At 41.1% G+C, this 17,875-nt stretch overlaps 1 protein-coding gene across 5 annotated transcripts in view; it reads left to right on the plus strand.

Annotated features, from left to right (window-relative positions):
* The first annotated feature begins 2,675 nt into the window (after nucleotides 1-2,675).
* The window catches only part of DCLK1 (doublecortin like kinase 1), a 255,747-nt gene continuing 240,547 nt past the window's right edge, over nucleotides 2,676-17,875 (plus strand). The window contains exons 1-3 of one of the 5 annotated variants that reach the window (XM_075742006.1): nucleotides 2,676-3,090; nucleotides 6,206-6,594; nucleotides 16,604-16,950. In XM_075742006.1, coding sequence (XP_075598121.1) covers nucleotides 6,219-6,594; nucleotides 16,604-16,950 — 723 coding nt within the window. In that variant the 5' untranslated portion in view covers nucleotides 2,676-3,090; nucleotides 6,206-6,218. The remainder of the gene's footprint in view (nucleotides 3,091-6,205; nucleotides 6,595-16,603; nucleotides 16,951-17,875) is intronic. The other 4 variants (XM_075742007.1, XM_075742005.1, XM_075742011.1 and 1 more) reach the window with 4 other exon arrangements.

Consider the following 17,875-nt stretch of genomic DNA (forward strand, 5'->3'; position numbering starts at 1 on the left):
AAACCTGATTAACAATAACAGAGATGAGTAACAAGTTAGTTACTTTATCCAAAGTGGGATTAAGAAGTGACTGTATTCTGGTTTATAAGGATGCGTTACAGAGGGCGCAGGAAACACACAATATTCCAAAGACTATCCAAGGAAAAAAGACAATTCTGTCTTAGCAAAACAGTATGCTCTTTCAACAGGGCGACTATAAAACTGTTGAAACAATTTACACAAGCTTTGTTTCTATTTAGAATTGCATTGCTTTAAGTTCTGGACCAACATATGGAAAAGGTGAAGGAAAAGCATCTTTTATAGTACTTTAAAAAGAAAAGCACTGCAAGCGTGCACGACAAAAGCAAATAGACTGTACGGTATTGTGTTGTGTTTTCATGTTAAACACAAAACTGTAAATGAACAAAGTAACACATTTTAAAAGATACTTTCCTATTTTGTATTGATTTCTATTGTATTCCTTTCTTTTGACCTTTATTTTTTTTTTAACATAATCAGAATGAAGATCTTTCTTGAACATCTGTGAAATATTTTGCACACATAGGCTAGACGTAAATAATACATGTCTGAGAGATGTAAACACCAATGGGAGAAATAAATTATGTACGTGAACACAGGGCACTACAGCTCAAGTAATGAGCTGAAACATAAGAAACTTCCATTAACCTGATCGTCAGAAAAAAATTCCTTATAATTGGAGGAATTCAACTTGGAAGAGATGTCTCCTTTGGGAAGTAGAAGCCCCATTACCTGAGACATTTAAAATGAACTGGACAGAATAGCTCTGAAGAATGTTAAAGAACAATGCTTTGTCAGGACCATGATAGTCTTTTCCTTCTCTAATCTTTGCTATCTCCTGGTTTTTCTTATCATTTAAGACTGTAATTAATACTTTATTTGATTGTTTACCTACAAAAGAAGTGGTTTAAAGAATAGAATTTTATTGCAAGATTACCAGAATTCTTTAAAACCTAGTTTCAATTCCGCCATCAAGTATACCAACATTACCAATATCACGTATCTGTCATGTCTAAACACAGACTGGGAGATTGTCAACAATAGACTAAAAACCAATATAGCTGGTGAAATACTCAATGTGGAAGTGCTCAGTTTTAGGAACTTGCCTCTGAAAAATGACAATCTTTGATAAAGTGCCTCAGCACCCCATTGACCATAGGAGAAGAATTAAGTGTCTTAGAACAAGATCTACAAAAATTAAGCTAGGCGGTAAGAGTGCGCTGAGGACAGTGTGGTGCACTGAATTCTGAATCTCTTTGATGTTTAGGTATTTTAATGTTATTACTCCTTTGAGCAGAGGTTTTCCTGAAGGTTTTGGGTGCTCATTTCTCTTTCAAAAAGAAAGGAAACACGCGTAGCCAGAAGACTCCTGTCTCTGCTCTAGTGATTAAAGAACTCCTCCAGGACGATGAAGACACAGTAACAATTTTTTCTCCTTCAGGGAATCTCCCGTCTCCTAAGAGCCTATCTGTGGACTATTCTAGGAGACTAGAAAAGAAGGGAAATGCTCCATCCCCTTCTTTTGAGCCTCTTACAGTTTTTGTAGACTGAAGGCTTCGTTTGCCTTCAGTCAGATTAAGCAGGAGCCTCTATTATGATTAGAGTTCTATCACTGGGAGCAGGGCACCCTGGGCTTAAGTCCCTGCTCCACTGATTGTTGCTGGATTTATGGATATAAAACACATAAATGGTCCATAATACAGACACACAAAGCCATCTTTTGTCCTTCCCAACTGAGTGCCATAACCACGAGGTTACAGACTAATTCCCTCTCTCTGATCTAATGCATTTTTAATTCTTTCAGAGTACAAAGTGGAGCAGCTTCAACAGAAGGGACAGACTGTTTTCTTCCCTTCCATGTCCCCCTGGACTGTGGGCTGTCTACCTGACAAGTAGAGGAGAGCTGAAGTCTTTGTTGCACAAAGGAAAGCAAACCAGGTCCTTCACCTCGAGAATGTTTTAATCACTGAGATTTTTATACTAAAATGAAGAATAACCAAGCCTTTGAGAAGAAAGCATCAGTTATGGCTGAATTTTTGTGTGGAGCAAATGTGCTCCAAGACCTAAGGGGCTTGGGCATAAGAGAAACGAATCGGTCAGACTAAGCCTGAGATGCCTTTAGGCAAATCCATGTTCTGGGAAATTTAAGCACAAAAACTGTAGCATCTATGGAGGTTAGTCACCTCCAAGGTCAGCCGTAACAAAGTGAACGATGTGAGGAAGCCTGGCTCCGGTTTTAGTACCTGAATGCCACGTCAATCCACCTTCAGCACTCCATCCCTGTCACGGGGATTCGGTGACTGGGTGGGCTCTCAGCACTTTGACACCAGGCAAACCTCATGGAAACGCCAAGTAACACATTTGGTAAAAACACTTCTAAAGGCGTTTTTTGGACTCCAGGCTAGAGCCTCGCAGGGCCGGCAGCTGCCCCTCTCCAGGCACGGCCCTGCCCCGTGAGCACGCAGGCCCCCGTCGGGCACCGCTCACCGGCGGGGCGGAGGGAGGCGGCGGGCAGGCAGCGACCGGCGGGGCGGCCAGAAATTACCTCATGGGGAGCCCAGTGAGGGCGTAACCGATCGTCCCCGCGCGGCCTCTCCTCCGCGCCCCCTGGCCTGGGGCTGACGGGCAGGCCGCGCTGCCGGCCCCGGCTCCGGCGGTAGCCCCGCAGCGCCGAGGGAAGAGAGAACCCGCAAAGGGAGAAAGAGAGGGGGAGACAGCGGCGGCGGCGCCGCCCTCTGGAGAGAGCGCCAGGGAGAGGCTGGTGTGAAGAGCCGCATTTCAATGAGGGCCGGGCTAATGCAAATCACTGCAATCGGCAGCAGCAGAAGAAAGGCGAAGCAGCTGCAGCCCGGACTCCCCAGCAGCGCGCTCCAGCCGGGGGAGGCGTAACAAAGGCAGCGGAGCCGCTTTCTGCGGCAACTACTGCGATTAAAGCCGGGTGGTCGCCGGGGGGGGGAGGGGGGGAAGCTGCCGCTCCTTTGGCCGCTTCCCAGTTCGAGCCGCCGATTTCCCTCCGCGCCCCGCCGGCAGCAGGTCTGAGGGAGAAGGTGCTCGCCAGGCAGCGGAGAACAGGTGAGCGCCGGGGCCGTCCCTCTCCTGCGCGGGGGCTGCGGCGTGCGGGGCCTCTGAGGCGCGGCCGCTGGGGCGCGGCCGTTGGGCTCCCGCCGCGGCGCGGTGCACCTGTGCCCATTGTGTGGGGCGGCGGCCGCCGCCGAGCGCCGCGGCGCTTTCCCCGGGCGGCGTGTGGCCGGTGTGTGGGCCGGCTGCGGGAGCGTGGCGCGGGCATCCGCCGCCGCCTGCCCCCGCAGCGGGCTGGCTGTCCCCTGGCAGCCCCGGGGAGCGCGTTAGGTGCTTCCCCCGTGCGCCCGGAGGCGAACGCGCCTCGTTTTTGTCACCGTGCCCGCAGCGGGGCTGAAGTGCTTGATGCCACCTTCCGCGGGCTGGGTGTGTTTCAAACACGTTTTCCCTACCCCAGCAGAATAAATCTCTTTTTTTTTCTTGGAGCCGCTGCCGCATATATCCACGGGCTTTTTCCCCCTCAATGACTTAGGAGTCAGTCTGCTGCTTAGATCTTCAGATCCTCTGAAGGATCTTCGCTGGGTCCCAGGCACATCGCTGCATGATGTGTGGTGTTTTTTTTTTTAATCAGCGTGTATGATTGTTTTATGTAATTGCTCACCCACACCTGCATTATAAATAATTCTTTGACAGATGTATAGGGTGTGAAGTGTTGGGCATGGTGGTTTTCCAGGGGTGTGTCCTTCCGTTTTTCTCTATCTGTATGTATATGAGTATATATTTACACACACACACAACATCTGATCAGACCAAATTGTTTAGGATTTCTTTGTCAGCTCTGACCTTGTGGTTTGAACATGCTTTTCTGTAAATAGCAGGACTGTGGTGTTCCAGGGGAGCTCTATTTCTGTTTTAAAGGGCGTAACTGGGAATCACAGCCATTATTGATTAAAACATAAGTGTGCGGAAGAAAGGGCAGCGACTTGCACTTCTACCCCCATTACAAAATTAGTAAAGCTGACAGTCTCTTAAAAAGTATATCTTCATATAAACTTATTTTTCCTTTTTTTGTGTGTGCGTTTCAGATGGTTTGAGCAAATGAAACAGCAGACCTAAGAAAAATCCATTTTTCTTTGGCACAGGCGTCGCTTTTGAGATACAGTTTCTGAATTGCGAGTTCTGGGATTGTTTAAATCTGAATAACAGGTTCTCATTGGAATTAGAAAGGAAGTAAAACAACTGACATAATTTTTTAACATGGAAACATTGGTGGTATAATCTGGATCTTAAGCTGTGGGCACTGAATGATATTTTGTATTTAATCTATAGAGAAGTGTCACTGAAATGCCACAGCAAATGTTTTTATTCTTTTCACTGAAGTGGGGTGTGTATATACTAAAGAGGAAAAATGTAGATTAGTCTGTTTCTTTTATGTGTGTGTATATATACACACACATATACTGCACCATGTATATATGTTAGGTACCTTTAAAGTATTTACAAATATAAACCTTGCATATATACATAAGCACATGATCCTGGACCAATGTAACAAAATAAGTTGTGAGCTGTAACCAAAGCAGGGTAAGTAATTTCCACCAAGGCCCCGCACTTGCAGTGGTTACCCTTAGGTGCTTGTTTTAGTCAAGCACGTGAACTGCCCGGAGAAGTTGCTGAGCACATCCCCTCAGCTTTGCAGCATCAGGGTCCAGCTGTATAATCATTGGTTTAATATGAACTTCGGTAAGGTAAAGATCATCCATAAGTCTTTCTGTATTTCCTCCCACTTTTTTACAGCTGGTTTGAATATTTTTTTTTTCTTAATGGCCATACAATTATGAGTGGTTGAAACAAAGCTTGTGCTTGCTATTTTTTTTCTTTTTATTGGAAATCAATGAGAGAGACCACTTCTAAATTAGGTCTGTGTATCTGTGCTATAAATAAATTTACTGTACTTTGCTATTCTGCAGACAACTGCAAATCTAGGTGGCTCTTAAATTAAATGTGTTTTGAACCTAATGATCTTTTTGTAATTCTAATTTTTTTTTCATAGTTTTGTTTCTTTTATTTGTGAAGATTAATGTGCAATTTGTAGTATTTCATCTTGTGTTATGTGCAAAAAGGAAGTACCTACCTCCTTGATTTAATTTCAGAACTTGTGAACTTCCATTTATGTGAACTATATTGAACAACTGGAATCATTTTGGTCAGAGCTGATGGGTTTTTGTCACTGTCAAACATGGGAGATGCCAATCGCTAATTTGCCCATTGACACTGAATTTATGACTTCTTCAGTGATAGTTTTGTAGGCAAAAGAAGCTGTCAGCCATAATCAATTTGAGTATTAAGCCTAGAATATTAATAAGACCTCTTACAAATTTTATAAAACACTGAAGTAGCTTGCTCACTGAAAAATACTAGTTCTCCATCTCCCTCTAATCTTTTTTTTTATTTCATGACATTTGAGTGCTTCCGTTGGTTCAGAGTATGCGAAGTATTTGCACAAATGCAACTGAAGTAATTTATTACAAAGCTGAGGCTGTAGAGAGACCAATGGTTGGAATACACAAGGACTTTTGAACAGTGAGCTTGACCCACTAAGTCCACATACTGGCAGTGGTAGTCCTGATTCTCATCACCAACCTGCAACATCTATTCCTCTGAGAAATTCTTAATTGCTTACTTGTTGGCAACTGGTTGCCCTTCTGAAATGACCCCTCTTGAGATCACAGTTGGAACAAACAGTTTAGTGAGGGCGAATGGTCTAGAAGGTAGACTGGACTCAAATAGGACCTGAATATAACATGAGAAAAAGGAGAAAGTTGATGCATTTGTTCTTTTTTTCCAGTAGTTCAACTTTGTCACCACATTTTCAGAGTTCTTACTGAATTTGAACACTTTTTAATGTTTGCATAGTGCTAGCAGTTGGTTTCATGAGTGGCATTTCTACAGTGTATAAAAGCCTAACTTATAAACTAGGTTTTAGGGCATGGCAAGAGTTAGCTCTAAAACGAACAAGTGAATGTAGCATGATTTCATTCAAACATTTTTCTCAACCTGGAAAGTAGTCCTCTGTAAGTGCTGTGTATAGAACGTGAAGTCTCAAAATAAGCTTCTTTAAAATGTGTACGTTTCTTAAACATTCTCTCTTCTCTTGTGCATCCCTTAGGTTGAACTTCAAGATGTCCTTTGGGAGAGATATGGAGCTGGAGCATTTTGATGAGCGTGATAAAGCGCAGCGATATGGTAGAGGGTCCCGGGTAAATGGTTTGCCCAGCCCTACTCACAGTGCCCACTGCAGCTTTTACCGAACCCGTACTCTACAGACCCTGAGTTCTGAGAAAAAAGCCAAGAAAGTTCGTTTCTATCGTAATGGAGACCGGTATTTCAAAGGGATTGTATATGCCATCTCCCCTGATCGGTTTAGATCCTTTGAAGCTCTCCTGGCTGATCTGACCCGAACTCTGTCTGACAATGTGAATCTGCCCCAGGGAGTGAGAACAATCTACACGATTGATGGCTCCAAGAAGATTTCTTCCTTGGACCAGCTAGTAGAAGGTCAGCAGTAAGATTTAGAGGTGTAAAGTTGTATTTGAGTCAGTGTTTGTCTAATCTGTTAAGTCTTCCCCAAACAGGTAATGGTATTCTTGTTCTTATTGATGAAGAAAGAATCTTCAATGGTATAACTAGAATTGTGAATATCTTAAATTGTGCCATGAAATATTGCCTTGCTACTTATTTCCTTCTTGTTGAAAGTGTCTGACCTTTCCCTTTCTGTTAACCTAGTGTTGATAGTCCTAGATCTTGAAGATCACATCTGCTGCTGCTTTTGAACTTGCATATTTAAAAATGCCAGTGAGAGTTTAGTCAGCTAAACTTGACAAGATCCGTGGTGCTGATGAAACCTACACGAAATTCAGTTCTGAATGATTTTTAAAATTTTTTTTTTAAGTCTATCTGTACCTAATGAAGAGCTCCAACTCTTCCCTACAAGTGAATGTGCTTTAAGTAAAATACTTTCCTCCTAAGGAGTGGCATAAACATAGGCAACCTGTTAAAAGAGTAATGTTGTAGCCATGGTTCACCTGGGGCAAATCATAAACTTTTCTCCCCTGTGGCATTTCCCTTTTTGTCTTCCCCAGTCCATTGGCATCTCTAAGTTGTTTTTAAATAAGGCTCGTGTACCTACAGTACAAAGCATTACCAGTGATTTAGTCAGAACTGATGGGTCTTGGTCACTGTTGTTATGTTGGAGATGCCAGTGGCTGATTTGCCTATTAACACTGAATTTATCAGTCCTTCAGCGATAGTTTTGTTGGCAAAAGAAGCTGTCAGCATTAATCAATTTTAATATTAGGCCTAGGATATTAATAATACCTTTTACGAGTTTTACAAATTGCTAAAGTAGTTTTTTCCAACATAAAGTGCTTCTGGCTTGCAATGGATTTCTTTCTGTGTGTGTAGGCAAGAGCTCCTAGTATAAAACATCAGAATGTATAAGCTCTGAAAGCATTAACTGGCACATGGCCATAACTGAGGTTGGCTTTAATTTGTAAAGTTTAAATGCAGGTGCTTGACTGTGCTCAAAGAAAATAAAGGTAGAACAATTTTTTCATTGTTGCTTTGATTCTGCCCCTGGCCTCACTGTGCCATGGGCAAACCTGTTGACCATGGATCTGTAGCCACTGGACAGCCAATTTCGAGTTGTAACAGAGATTATAATTTCTCTATGATTTCCATTTTTAGCACCGGGTGAGAGGACTTGCAGTATCAGGATGTAATGAAAGCAGCAGAAGGCGGCTAATGTGGGGAGAGAAGAAGAGAAGGGTAATGCTGAATAAGATTCCTGAAAGAGGAGCGCATCTTTGCATAGCAGGTGTTCAGCCACCATTGAGTTGTCTCCTTTAGGTGTTGTGGCAGAGAAAAGCTTTTTAAGGAGAAGTTTTCAGAAGAGGATATTCTTGATAATTCTCGTTGCCTAAAAAGGAGAGTAGTAGACAACATGAAGATGCTGAAAAAGCAACCTGAAGTGGTGGGATTGTCTGTGTAAGTAAGGGGTTTGGGGGTTAGGATCATAGGTTTAGTGAAATGGAAAGGAAACTGGTCTTAAGATCAATGTTATGAATTCCAGGGCAGAGTTAGAACTGTATTTGTCAGGACAGTATTTAATTGATGGAGAAAATCAATTTCTGGGAGGAAAGACCGATATTAATCAACATCTGTTTAAAAGCAGTGTTTGTGCATTTTCTTCTCAGAAGTGGTATGAATAATTGTGTTTATTTGATTGGTATGCTCATCAAGAAGCAAGTATCATTGATGTTAATGTTGATTTGCACAGTCTTTTGCTGCCAGTCAGAACCAGCTTTTGAAAAGAAAGAACTGAATACAGAAATAAATTAATCAACCTGTAAGATTGGTTTATTTTGGCATCCTAGAGAAGAATAATACCAGTGATAAATCAGTCAGTCAAAATGAATGACAGTACAAGAGTGTAAGTTTATTTTAAAGAAGGGCTTTGGGATTTCTTTTAGTTCAGTGGGACTTTATTCCTTACCTTTTCAATGAACACATCCTCCCTTCTTCTCTGTAGTTCAAGTTGGACAGTCTTATTTTCTTGTGCCATTAACACTGTGAGATTTACAGAATTCGGTCTTTCTGTGCAAGTAGAGAGCTCCATCCTTGTTCCACCTGAAAGGGGCCTTCTGTCTATTTGTATAAATCTGCAGGGTGGGTTATTTTGTTCTCTTTCCCTTGTAGAGCTTCACAGGTAGCTCAGTGATAGTTTTTATGTAAGTCCCTTCCGCCCTTTACTATACAAATTTATTAGTTTGGCTAGTCTGATACAGCATTAATTAGCTTGAAGCTGTGCTTTGTGTTTAAATAGCTGGAAAATCACTTGATATTTGCCTCTTGCCAAATGACATTTGTGCTCAAACTGTTGAAATATGAAGTATTGCTTTCTTCACGATGAGACTATTCCCTTATTGTATGAATTCATTTAATGAGACTTATGAATTCAGGTGATTTTTTTTTCTTTATTTTCTATTATTTTTAGGCATAGATTTTTAGTGATTGTGTTGTAAGGTAAATGTGTAAGGCCTTGATTTGGTATGGCTTTTTGACTTTATGCCTGTGAGGAAGTTACTGTACTCTTCCCTTCCTGTATGGTACGTGAGGACAGAGAAGCAACTAGCTCCTGGGGGAAACAAGACAGCAGCCGCTGTCTTCCATCCCAGAGCCAAATACATAGAATCTCGTGAAAGATAGTTCCAAAGGAACAAAGATTGTAAAGGAGTTGTTTTGCTTCAGTAATATTTAGTTCTGTCCTGCATACGATTCAGAGCTGGCGTGGATGTATGCTGGTGCTGTAGGTTATTTTGAGGTGCATGGATACATCTTCCCTTTATTTGAAACTAATGACTTCCCTAGGGTGGTGGGTTTGTTTTGGTTTGGTTTTTTTTAAAGACTTGGGGCATATGAGATTTGTTGGAATTTGATAACAAGGGGTATGTACTATTGTAAAAAGATTCACATGCTCTGTAACTTTTCTTTTCCTGTCTCTTTAGATGAAGGAAAGAATGCAATGGATTCAGGTTACCTTCTTGTTGTCAGACCTGATGTTCAGGACCCTCTTATCTTTAAAGAATGGTTTCTAATGTGACATGACTTTATTCCCTAGGTATGACATATAATCAAAGCACATAGAAACAATAAAGATGAAGTTTCTCTTTTGGCTAAGTTGTCCAGCTGTAAACAAAGTCTCAGGAAAGGACTACGTGCCTTTTGCTTTTCCAAAAGTGTACCATCCAGAGGTAGACTGATGGTTCTTACTCAAAAAATTACCATTGAACAGTGTAACAAGAACAGTAGTAGATTGGAATGAGCAGGATAACTCTGAAACAGTGTTTACAGTTTTTACTATTAAGGTCCTGCTGTGTGGAACAAAGACCACAGAATCAATCATAGCCAGAACTGTATCCCATTCTCATTAATTTTTATCATAATATTACCTCAGAGTCTTGGGTATGAACCAGAATCAATTGTTTTAGGTTTCCATGATACCTACCACAAAAGATGAACCCTGCAGCAGAGAACTGGCAGTCAAAAACCCCAAACCACAAGATGAGTGAGAGAGTACTGGGAAACAGTGTTGTCACGTGTTGATTTTGGGTGCACTGCTAAACTATTGTAAAGACTTGTATGTGTGCGTGCACGTTTTGTGTAGACATAATGGCAAAAATAGTTTTGAGGAGTAATCTGAAAAAGAAAAATGAATGTCTCTCAGGGATTGTCTTGGAGCTACAATCCTCATTGAAGGAGCAGTTTGAAAGAGCACAGATAGAGGAGTTTTAAAATCTGGTAATAGCTGTAACTGGGTATTGGTATGGGAGATGCAAACCTCACTGCAGTGACAGAGGAGGCAATGGGTCAGGAGGACCGCAGGAAAGCTCTTGCGAGAGGGGGCAGGCAGTTTGTGTTGGATGCAGCAGAGAAAGCTGCCTGCCAGTAGAAGGTTCAAAGGGGAGTGTCTCCTTGCTAAAGTGGTGGGCTGTGACAGAGTTCCTGACTATTTTTGTGCGTAGGTGTTGTTACTCCCACTGTCACCTCATTGCTCTCATCTCAGCTTTTCCATCTCCTATGTGCTACTACTGCTGCCTCCCTGACTCTGCCACGCGCTCCAGTGGTGCTGGTGAGAAGCCCAGCCAGGCCAGACTGTAGGAATTGATTGACGTGGTCTCTGATGCGCTCTGGAGCTAATGCTCTTTCTTCTAAGTCATGCCTACCTCAGCAGCTGGGAGTTGATGGGCTGGAAAGATTCATATGCATATGTAATATGCTATCAAAATAATAATAGTAAAGTATCTGTTTAAATGTTTGTAGAGCTGAATCTGTGTGGACATTTGTTTATAGGATTGAATTTACACTGGTTATTTACCATGGACTTGATCCAGGGCTATCAAAGTTAGTGAAACTTGGACTGGATCCTGTGGCAGAAATGCCTGCAATCCTTATATTGTTTAATAAACAAACAGCTGAATAATCCTGTTGCACAAAATGGTAGAGGGTTGTTCTGGCACTGTTTATTTGATTACTTTATTTCATGAATTTGAGAAGATTCATCCATTAGTCAGTTGACTCACATCGTGTCTTCCTTAACAACTTCTTGGAAGGTCCCATGGTTTCTTATTCTAGGTGCTTTCCAGGGATTTTTTTGGAGGGGTTGTTTTTTTTTTAAGTGTGTACAATGCCTATCTTGCTTGTAGCATGACTGTGGAAATTTAGGGGGTGCAGAGATGCGAGGAAGTATGCCTATATTTTTTTCACTTGGCTTTTGATGAGGGGAAAAAATAATTTTTACTCTAGGCTATGCAGAAAAAATGATGTGCAACAGAAGTCCTTTGAAAGGTCTGAGGAGATCTGATTTAAAGTTTCTGGTGCATCTGATTGCTAGGTGATACGTGGGTAGGTCAGATTTATTTCTTGTAGATGATCCATCTCTTTTGCATTGTTGCATTTTTTTTTGGGCACCGAAGAAAGACAAGGCTGCAGTAATGTAGTTTAAGTAGGTTATTGTTCTATTAACTAACACATTTGGGAACTATCAGGTAGTAACTTACACCGTTCAGGTCATCTTCCTTTTGCAATCTGCTCTGCGTGGTGATAGTCAGAATTCTTTGTCCTTTGCCCTGAGAGATTGCTCTTCTACCTTTTGCATGTACAAAAGCAAACGGTGGAAGTGAAGAATGGCAGGTGTGCCTGTTGCACGGGGTGCTGGGGGTGCCAATCCCTTCCCTGTTCTCTTAACCTGTTTATTGCCCCATCTGTTGGGGAGATGGACAGCAATGAATTACTGCTGTGCTGAGCATCCTCGCCAGGATGCCTCACCACCACCGTGTGCAATTACTGCAGTTCATCCATCTCTGATGGGCTCGTAAATTAACTTTCCTTTCCTCATATGTCCTCCCCTATGAAGAATCAACAGTATTTTCAATAAATTGGCAGTCCTGTTGCCTCACAAAGAGGGGTTGGTTGTGCCCCCTCTGCTTGCATGATTCAAACAGGTTCTCAATTCCTTCTCCAAGGTTTTCACCTAAGACCAGCTGGCTTCTTTATGAAGCCATTTTAGGCCAAGTCACCTTTTGCACAGAAGAGCAATGCAAATAACCCCTTTTAAGAGATAATACCTTGATCATTCTTGTAGTGAGAATATTAGCAAGCTGAAGAAACAAACTGCTAATACCAATATGCCAAAGGGGGAATCAAACACTTGGATCAGGAAAGCTCCAGTACTTACAGGCAGTGAGTCAATGGCTCCTTAGCAGCCACCCTGTGTGCAGGTGTTATTTTTTAAATTAGGTTTTTAATACATGAAATGTAATAAAATTCTGTTGTGACCTGTAAGAACTATCCTTCAATGTTAGATGGCTCTGGTGGTTCAGCTGCATTGAATTTTGACAGATGTGTAACTGCAAGTAGTAGGCTTTTGTTTGTTGCTGTTTTGGGGGTTTTAGTTTGGGGTTGGTTTTTTTTTCCCAAGCATAAACCATGTTTTGGGACCTGTCCTTCCGCAAGATTAGCTTCTCAATGCTGAGATTTATTTTAATTGTTTTACATGGAATTTCCTGAAGTGTTGAGCACTTGCACAACTTTAATTGTAGGATTACTGGTTCAAAACTGACAGACAAGTATTGTGTATCTTTTTATATATATATTTTATTTTTAAGGGTTAAGGTGGCGTGCCTTTCCTTTGCACTGTGGCTGCAAAGAGGTAGGAGGGCTGTCAGGAAAGGGATACTTTCTAACGTTTAGTAATGACTATTTTCCTAGATGTCAGATATGCCAAAACAGCTGGGTGTCCCCCTTTTCTTTTTCTAATAGCTGTTGATACTGTAATCAAGAGTCAAAATTTCTTTAGTGACAGCTGACTGCATGGTGAAACGTTGTCTCCCCTCTCTGGGAGAGCTGCAGTCTAACAGACATTTTAAGTGGGCCGTCTTTTCTATGCTTTTGTTTAATCCACTATCTCCAAAGATTCCTTCTTCAACACGTGTTCTGTTACAAATCTAGTGTTTCGAGATTGTCACCTTCTTCCTCCAGATGCCAGTTAGTCCAAGCTCATGTTTGTGGGCTTTGTGCTTACGCCTGACTTGGAGTAAGAGCTGATGGTGCTCAGTGGGGTTACCCCTGGAGATGTATTTTCCTGGTGCTTCGGAGCTGGGGAAACCAACTTGCTGCTGGTATTGCCTGTCCACTGATTACAGCTTCTATCTCCCTTCAGGTACAAGTCATGGGAGTGAGGCTGTTGTCTGCAAGGCAGTTGTAGCCAAAAGTTACCAAAAATAAAAAGAAAAAAAAAGAAAATTGCATCATCAAATGATAGTTTTGGTGAAGAAGCAATAGTTAAGGCAGAAGGTGGATTTATTGGACTAGTAAGTCAAGCCCCTTGTGAAATTTATTTGCGGTGTTCTCTCATTACGGTAACTGTGAAAATGAAGAGAGGATGAAAATCTAGGCGAAGGCTTTTTGTCTTTTCCTTTGAGATTTCCTCTGTACAAACACCATGGGTGCCAAAGGCTTAGGCTAGACATTGACATTTCTGGCTGCTGTCAGGGTGGGTCCCACGTTCAGGAAATTTAAGCTTGTATTTGAGTCTTGCTAGTCTTTTGAGTACTTAAAATTTGCTGGATGTCACCATAAAACAGGGTTTACTGATCTCAAGATCAGATATAAGGTACTTTTAGGACATAGGGGTTTTGTTCATTCAGTTTTTGTTCTTGCAGGCCTGGCCCTTGGGACCACTGTGAATGAAAACTGCAGTCCCTGGCTAACATCCCTGAAGGTTTATGAGCCCCAGCACTTCGCTTGAAGTATAGTCTTAAATAGCAGCTTTATGGGAGAGGTGTCTGTATTTCTGTTTTCCTGTGTAAGATAGCTCTTACTAAAGATATTTCATATTAGCAGGCCTTGGATACTCTACCTCCAAGAAAGTCAGTAGCTAAATATGAGCTTCTTCAAGGGGGAAAAAATGTATCTTGGTGCAAATATTTTATTGATGTAATATAGTACTGTTGGAAATGAAGAAAGGGAAAACATTCTGATCATAAAACAATCCCATAGCTTCAGTGATTGTATTGGTCTTTTTTTATGGTCATTTACACAAAATTAGTTTTGTAATGAAAAGCTGACGTGCTGTTAAACGCTGTAAGAAATCCACCTGACCTTTAAATATAGCTGATATTAAAAATCATGTGGAATGCTATCCTTTTAGGAAGGGAAACCAAAGGATTTCTTAATAAACTAAATGTAAATCTGGGTACAATGTGTATGACCATGTGTTTATGCATCTACCCTTTAAGAAGTGTGGTTTAATATGAAGACTTGTTTTTAAAGAAATAATTGTTATTTCATGCAACTAAAATGAACAATTTCTCTGACACCATTGAACAACCTGATTTTTACTTTCCCCTCCCCCCAAAAGAGGTTGCTGGTGGATTTAAAGTCTGACAGCAAACACAAGTGGAGACAAGAATAAATTTTCTTTAAAAATTTCCAAAAGAGATTTCTGCAAAGTATTTTATGGAACAGGTGTTTATTGTATTGAGTGCAGTCCTGTTCATAGTAGAATCTTTTATATTTTTTTCCCTACAAAATGCTATTAATGTTTTTTAAAACGTGTTAATTTTATGGATGTGGTATTGTGCGTGCATTCTGACCTTGCAGTAATTGAGTAGCTAGTGCTAAAAATAGTGCACAGGGACATGGATAAAAGAGAGTATGTACTGTCTGATCACTCTTGGATCATTACTGTGGCTAAGCCTTTCTGTTCTGATGTTACCATATAGATCTCTCATATATATACAATGGATAAAAGGAAAAGCTTACCTTTGTTTCTTGTAAGTTTGGTGTAAGCATTCCATTTTTATGGTTCTTGCTTGATCTTGTGCTGTCATTGCAGTTATCTTTTCTGCTCAGTGGTCCATCTTCACATGTTGCTCTGACTTGTGTGTCTTCTCTTGGAGTCCTTCCACTGCCTTTCTGATAATGGCTGTACAGTGTGTTACTGTCTCACCTTTGGAGCATCATGCCAACAGACTTGAATCTCTGTTGCATCCAGGGCCTCATGTCCCGGTGGATTCCCCCCGCCCCATTTCTAACTGTGGTAACTGTGTATCTGCCAGCGTTCCTTGTGTGCTGTATTGTCTGTGGGGTTGGGTGCCCTGAAACCTTAAAATTTCTGTCCAGAAGTAAAATTTAAATACTTCTTTTGCTTTTAATAATTGAACTATGAGCTCTTTTTCCTTAGGGTAAGGATTATTAGGAAAGTCTTTGGTTCTTATGTGCTTCTTGGCATAGGAGGTACATTACTGAGTTTTGTTCTGTTTTTATTTTAACACCTTGGGCTAAACTGCTAACATGAAGGCTTCTATGCTGTTAGCATACACTGAACTAGTGAACCCAGAACTAAAACATCTCAGATGTTTTTGTGGCATTGTTCAGGATAGGATTTTGCATTACTTGTAATGGAGTTTAACTGCAGGCTTTCAGAAGGTGTGGTCTTGCTGGATCTAGTAATCTTTTCTTCGGGGTATTTTTTTGCAGCCAGAGTGTGAACTGGATCAGCTTAATGTTGCAAAATTAGTTATGTTCAATCAGATCAATGGGCTGATCCAACTCGCCCAGTGCAACTGGCAGTGCAGTCACTCAGTCAGAGGTTGGGAGCACCCAAGCAGGTGCCCCTTTGGCAGCACCCTGCAGCTGGGCTGGATTAAGGTGCTACCGAACCAGAGACATGCTGGTGTTTTCTGGCTAGGTTACAGTTCCCTAGAAATTTTGCAGGTGTGGTAATTGCAAAAATATTTTATTGTAGATAATGTTCCAGTAGAAATATGAGCTATAATACTTTTTTTTTTTCTTCCTTCCTTAAAGCATGGTAAATTTGTTGTGAGGGGGGCTCTGTAATTAATACGCTTTGCCTTCCTTTCCCACTATATTATATATTGAGTCAGTAGAATAATACAGTGAGATTTCTTGCCTGTGCTTACCCTGGGTTTATGCTACTTAAAGCTTGAAATAATCAAATGTTAACAAATCTCCTACAACATTTTCATCCGCCTTTTGTAGAAAGTTATTTGTAACCTATAGTTTTTGATAATGTTTCATATTATTTCCTCTGAAGTGTTTGGGGCCAGCTGTTTTGTTAGGAGCGGGCCATTTAAGCATGAAGGCTGGAGGACTACTGCGATAACGCGCTGGGGCTGGGCAGCTGATTAGATATGAAGACTACTTACTGACAGCAGCGATTTCCACTGCAGATGGTGTTTTCTGAAAACTGCTGCTTTTAAGGATTTTGTAACAGCATTTTCTGAATGGTTAGCTGACAAGTAATCTTTATACGGTATTCTATAGTCTGTAGCATCTAAGGAGGGAAGTGATCAATACTTTATGCACTGTGTAGATCAAGAGTGCTAAGAATAATGTTTAATAATTTGAGAAGGATTTGATTTGGTATTTTTCTGTTCCTCTCTCTCCAATCTGACTTGCTCATCTGGCGTTTTTGTTTCCACAGGGGAAAGCTATGTATGTGGTTCCATAGAACCCTTCAAGAAACTGGAGTACACGAAGAATGTAAACCCAAACTGGTCAGTGAATGTTAAGACAACTTCTACTTCTCGTTCAGTGCCGTCTCTTGCCACTGCTAAAGGAGGTACTCCAGATGCAAAAGAGAATAAGGATTTCATTAGGCCTAAACTAGTCACGATCATCAGGAGTGGAGTGAAACCACGGAAAGCAGTCCGGATTCTGCTCAACAAGAAGACAGCACATTCATTTGAACAGGTTCTTACTGATATAACTGATGCCATCAAGCTGGATTCAGGAGTGGTTAAACGCTTATACACACTAGATGGAAAACAGGTAAGAATTTTCATGATGATCATTCTCAGCATGAAGAAGATGTAACTTTCCAAAAGGAAAAGAATAGTACATTAGAAAAAAATTTACTTTTCTCTAGAACATAGAACCAGGCCTTCCACTGCTTATAGTGTACTTAAGATCTGTGAGCAGTTCAGGAACATATCACGAAGCATTACTTGGCCTCAGTGATAGTCTTGCCATTTATGATAAATAATAGCTCTAAATCTGTCAAGTCAAAAGTGTGATGTGGTTTTGGCTCTGTGTGCCGGAAACATAGGATGAAGGATGTAATTTTGAAGAAGCTCATTCTGTTAACTTGTTTCAGCTTTTTCTTGCAGCAGTTTTATGAGTCATTGTACTTGCCTTTCCATAAACTGTAAGAACAAACAGCAAGCACACACTCCACCGTGTAAGTACAGGCCTACCGCTGTCCAGAGTGACCAAATGATGAGTCTTACTGCAGCTAGAATGGACTATGAAGAAGGTGCAAGCTTAGAAAATGACTGAGCTTTTTCCCTTTTGCAGAAAAACAGGTAGGGTTGTGTGTGGTGCCCACATTTATTGAGGGGTCTCTTGTAGGTTACATGTTATTTCTTCTATGAAATACCTTCAAGCAATGTCTCTTTTTTGCTGACTTATTAAATTGCAGTGGGGTGAGATTTTGAGAATCTCCTTATTTAACCTGGGGATAGAGGGACAAAAAAAAATATTACAGAGTAATCCTACTTCTTTTTTGTCTTTCACTTTATTTGTAATTTATCTATGGACATGTATTAATTATAGAAAAACTGGAGAAGCTGTTAACCTGGTGAAGGGCAAGACTAATTTCAGCATGACCTGAATTGATTTAGAGCAATGGTGACTCTAGAGAAATAAGGCAGATACTTGCATTTACAAATGTAACTTATTAAACCGAAGAAATGAT

The sequence above is a fragment of the Balearica regulorum genome, chromosome 1 (assembly GCF_011004875.1).
Source record: "Balearica regulorum gibbericeps isolate bBalReg1 chromosome 1, bBalReg1.pri, whole genome shotgun sequence".
Classification (NCBI taxonomy): Eukaryota; Metazoa; Chordata; class Aves; order Gruiformes; family Gruidae; genus Balearica; species Balearica regulorum.